This window comes from Acomys minous (genome assembly GCF_964271855.1).
Source record: "Acomys minous genome assembly, chromosome: 19".
Classification (NCBI taxonomy): Eukaryota; Metazoa; Chordata; class Mammalia; order Rodentia; family Muridae; genus Acomys; species Acomys minous.
Window position 1 is genome coordinate 63,739,121 of NC_140499.1, and position 4,381 is coordinate 63,743,501.

General features: G+C 50.1%; 1 protein-coding gene across 1 annotated transcript; it reads right to left on the minus strand.

Annotated features, from left to right (window-relative positions):
• Nucleotides 1–221: 221 nt before the first annotated feature.
• On the minus strand, nucleotides 222–2,170 carry KPLCE (KPRP N-terminal and LCE C-terminal like protein). The gene is made up of 2 exons (XM_084768996.1): nucleotides 2,106–2,170; nucleotides 222–1,293 (listed from the first exon to the last, which is right to left on the minus strand). The coding sequence occupies exon 2, from the start codon at nucleotides 1,270–1,272 to the stop codon at nucleotides 403–405; it is 870 nt and encodes a 289-aa protein (XP_084625122.1). The 5' UTR covers nucleotides 1,273–1,293; nucleotides 2,106–2,170; the 3' UTR covers nucleotides 222–402.
• Nucleotides 2,171–4,381: the final 2,211 nt, after the last annotated feature.

Here is a 4,381-nt window from a genome sequence, read left to right on the forward strand (position 1 = left end):
CCAAACCCAAAATCTACAGCCTCACTCCCTAGCTCAAACGAGGCTGTTTACAGCACTAGATGACGTCAGAATCCCAAGCTGGAAGTTCACCAGCTTTATCTATTTGCACTGTTCATTTAGATCTTCCATCTGATAGTTGAAAGCCAAGAGCAAGAAGAGGAAGACGAGGCTTTCTAACGAGAGGCACAAACACAGAGCCAAGAATTCAACAGGAGCCGCCATGCCTTGCACTCAGAGCTTTATTCTTGCCACAGTTTGGGGGCTGTGCTAACTCTGGCAGGATGCCTTGATAAAGGAAGCAAGTTACAGAGAACCGGGGAATCTGGGAGAAACAGGGGATGGGAAGTTTCAGAAGACATAGCAGGAGGTAAATTTTGGAAGCAGGGTAGAGTCCTTTTGTGTTTAACAGCAGCAGTCATCGTCGTTGTCACAGCTGTCGCAGCATGCAGGACCTCGGGACCTCATGGGAATAATTCCTAAACAGCAGCAACCAGAACCACAGCCACAGCCACAGCCTCCAGAGCCGCAGCCGCCGCAGCCGCCGCCGCCGCAACCTCCAGAGCCGCAGCCTCCGGAGCCACAGCACCCAGAATCCTCACAGCAACCAGATCCTGTGTTCCATCCCTGGGGCCGCTGGACCCAGCGTCTCAGAGGACTCACCCCAAAAGACCGGGGAGCCAAACAGCAGTAGCTCATGGAACATGGGATAGAGCATGGGTCAGGGACACCGCACTGAGAACTTAAACCACTTGAAGACGCCTGGGTGTAGTAGGTCTGGCAAGGAACCTGGTACTGCACATAATACGTCTGAGCCTGGCCCGGGGCTGGGCACTTCACGTAGGTTGTCTGACACGGGGCTGGGCACTTCACACTGGTTGTTTGGCACGGGGCTGGGCACTTCACACTGGTTGTCTGGCACGGGGCTGGAGTCTTCACACAGGTCGTCTGGCACGGGGCTGGACATTTCACATATGTCGTCTGGCACGGGGCTGGACACTTCACGTATGTTTGGCAGGGAGTTGGGCATTTCACGTAAGTTTTAGTCTGGCATGGGACTTGGTATTTTACATAAGTCTGAGCTGGAACCGGAGCTGAGTAGTATCTCACGATGGTTTGAGGCTGGAAGGGAACAGGCCCTGGAGCACCAACAGTTTGCACCGGGCCTGAAGCCTGGCTTTCCCCAGAGGCGCCAATGCTACCTTGACCGGCTCCCAGTCCAGAACCCTTCACACAAGATGGAAGGAACTGTGGCTGCTTTTGCTGGTCACACATCTTGCTGTGGTTTTGAAAAATCTGAAAAGAAAAGACCCATCAAAACTCTAAGACCAGAAAAGTTTCCAGAAAATTCTGCACTGCATCCACTTGGGAGAGTGACCTGAAAAAAGGTCTCCCTTTTGAGATCATTACCATCCAGAGACTGTCCATCTGGCAGTAAGGTAGGTGCAGAGTCAAGGGTTCCAGGTTCACTCCTCTCACCTCTAGCTGGCTATGTGACTTCAGACAAGCCACCACTCACGCCTGCTACTCTTCTCCCACAGTAGGAAATGGAGGGCAGCCTTGAAACAGCAACTGCACATTCCTACCAAACTCTCCAGGCCTCTGCCTTCATCCTTCAGTGTCTACATTGTAAATCAGCCTTACTTTACTCTCCACCAGTTTGCCCTCCACCACTATTCCCCTTTGGGGTGGCATCCCTTATTATTTCTTCTAATCCAGCAAGTCCTCAGGGAGGGCGGATGTATGTGTCTGAGCTAACCTGAGTCTTAAACTGAACCCGAGAAAGCAATACGCGGCCTCAAGACTTAGTAAGTCTCTACCTGTTGGGGCACTTGAATGCCGGTTTAATCTGATAGTTAGTAGAGCCAAGAAAAGATGTCGCACGTGGCCCCAGAGGAACCCAGTCCTCTGAAATCCCTGCCCAAGTGGAACTGCCCCCTGCCCTATCCAGCCAGAGCCTCAGTTTTCCATCATCAATGGCATCCTCGTTTTCCACAGACGCCCTCAATGTCTATTCCTGGCTCATTCTGTATCCCCTATCACTCCACCCCAGCTCCACCTCAGCTCTGTTTCTTGCCAAGTCCCTATCGCAGGTAGGTAAGACTTACCTTCTTTCTTGGCAGGAGCAACACTGGACGAAGTCAAGGCTCTGAGGAGCTTGCGTATGGTGAGACTTTTATAGGCTGGCAATGAAGCAATTTGATGCCATTTAAATGAAGCACCTGTGATCACGAGGACAAGCGCCGATGTGGCATTGGTGAGATTCCTCCCCAGTATGTCTGGCCGTTCAGTCAGAGGCAGAGCATGTCTCTACTTGATAATTGAATTTTCCTAAATATGAGATTTAAAAAGGGGCCACCTTCTTCATGAAACAGGGATCCTTCTTTTCCTAGAAGCCATGAGTCATTCCTGTGCAGTGGGACTCTAATATCAGGGTGATTTACTTGAGACTCCCATTATTTCCACACACACACACACACACACACACACACACACACACAGTGTCAAAAAGTACTGTTCCTTCCAACTTGACATGAGTATTCTTCTGTGGACTGCCACAGGGGGGTGGGGTCTCTGCTGGTCTGAGTAGTTAGGGAAAGACATTGGCACGGTAGTGGCTCAGTATAGCAGGAAGGAAGGTCACCAGGAACACTGCGTTTGTTCCATGAGCCATAGGTTATTCTACGTAAATTTGGGGACTGGATGAGTGTTGTACGATCTCAAATCCCCAAAAGTTAGTTAGGTCTCTGGCTCAGTATAGCCCCCAGAAAGCCACCACAGATCTGTTTGTTCCATGAGCCATAGGTTATTCTAACTTAATTTTGGAACTGGATGGACGCTGTATGATCTCAGACCCCAGGATTTAGCCCTGCGCTGGCTCATCTCAGCTTCTCCTGTTCCCATGCCCTTCCCTCAACTCACCTCCCTGGGTCTCATTTCCGGGAATAGAGTCCAGGGACCTGGGACTGGAAGAATTCCATCCAAATGAATGTGAGTGGTGACACTGATAAAAATCTATTCGTTAGTTGAATGTTTTTACGTGCCAAAAATTTACGAGGCATGTGCGTGCAACAGAGGCCTGAAGGGTGGGTAAAAGGAGGTTACGGATCACCCAAAGTGAGTAAGTCGGCAAGCCGGGATTCAAGTGCAGCCAGCCTGCTGTAGTAGACACGATCTTTGAGACCAGATGTTGTCTATGAATACCAGCCACATTTCATTTCCTCAATACAGTAAGTGTGGAAAGAAAGATGCAAATGATATCTCTTGAGCGCTATTGAATACCGGCCCAGTCTGTGTCTTCACTTAGCTTTCATCATAACTCTGTGATACAGGCTGTAGAGGATAAGGCAGCCCAGGGGGTCAAAACATCTCACCATCGTCACCACCGACTGAGCCAGCAGAGAGTGAGTGGTATCTGCTATGGGACGCTATCAAGCTTGTGCCTGGAGTTGGTTTCAAAGGCCAGCTTCTTTAGATCACCCAGTCAAGGCTCCACAAGGTCACTGTGACCTCTTGGGTGAAAGGTGCTCCAAATAGACCCTCAGTTCTCCGAGGATCCATAAACGTTTTCCTAAGGAAAATCAAAGTGCCACTAGTCCATTAACCCCACCACATCCTACACGAGTCTTACAAAGTCTGCTCTGAACAATGTTGAGGAAAGAAGAAGGAGAAGATCTGCCCCGGCCTTGGAAAGAATCCTAGCTTTTCCTGTCATCCCTGCCCAGTGGGCTTGCCACACTGCGTACCATCAATGTGAGGACCGCTATCTGTCAGGGGGAAGCGGGACTAAAGGGGGGCACATGGGTCCAGGCCATCACAGTCCTCAGTTGTTTCCCAGGAGCAGTGCCTCGTGGGAAGGAGAAGAACATGATCTCTTTGGGGTCGGGGTGGGGTCGCAGTGGGGCTGGAAGGGGGGGTGGACTTCAAACTCTCCACACCAATAACTTGTCAGTTTAGTCTTCGCAATGGTGGCTCAAATAAAAGAGAACACACATAGGCAACTGTGAAAACCCACTTAGCTAAAACTAATTGAACCATAACTTAAAACCAGACAGTAGACACCTCAGAGCCTGTTATTTCTCCACAACATGCTGCCTCTGATTGCCACCCACCTGTTTTAGTTGCACAGCCCTCGGGCTACACACACATGCGTGCACACACACAACACACACACACACACACACACACACACACACACACACGCATGCACACACACAAGCACACACATACACAAACACACACACATACACAAACACACACATACAATTCACAGCAGTGATAAAGACTTAGAAGGTCAGCTGTCTCAGAACACTTCCGCAGAACAGGACAGAGGCTCTTCAGAACCCAGATGAAGAGAACTGACCCCTTGTCCTACAATTCTTCC

Excerpts from the sequence above, each read along its gene's own strand:
- KPLCE (XM_084768996.1), bottom strand. The coding sequence starts at position 1,272 with ATGTGTGACCAGCAAAAGCAGCCACAGTTCCTTCCATCTTGTGTGAAG.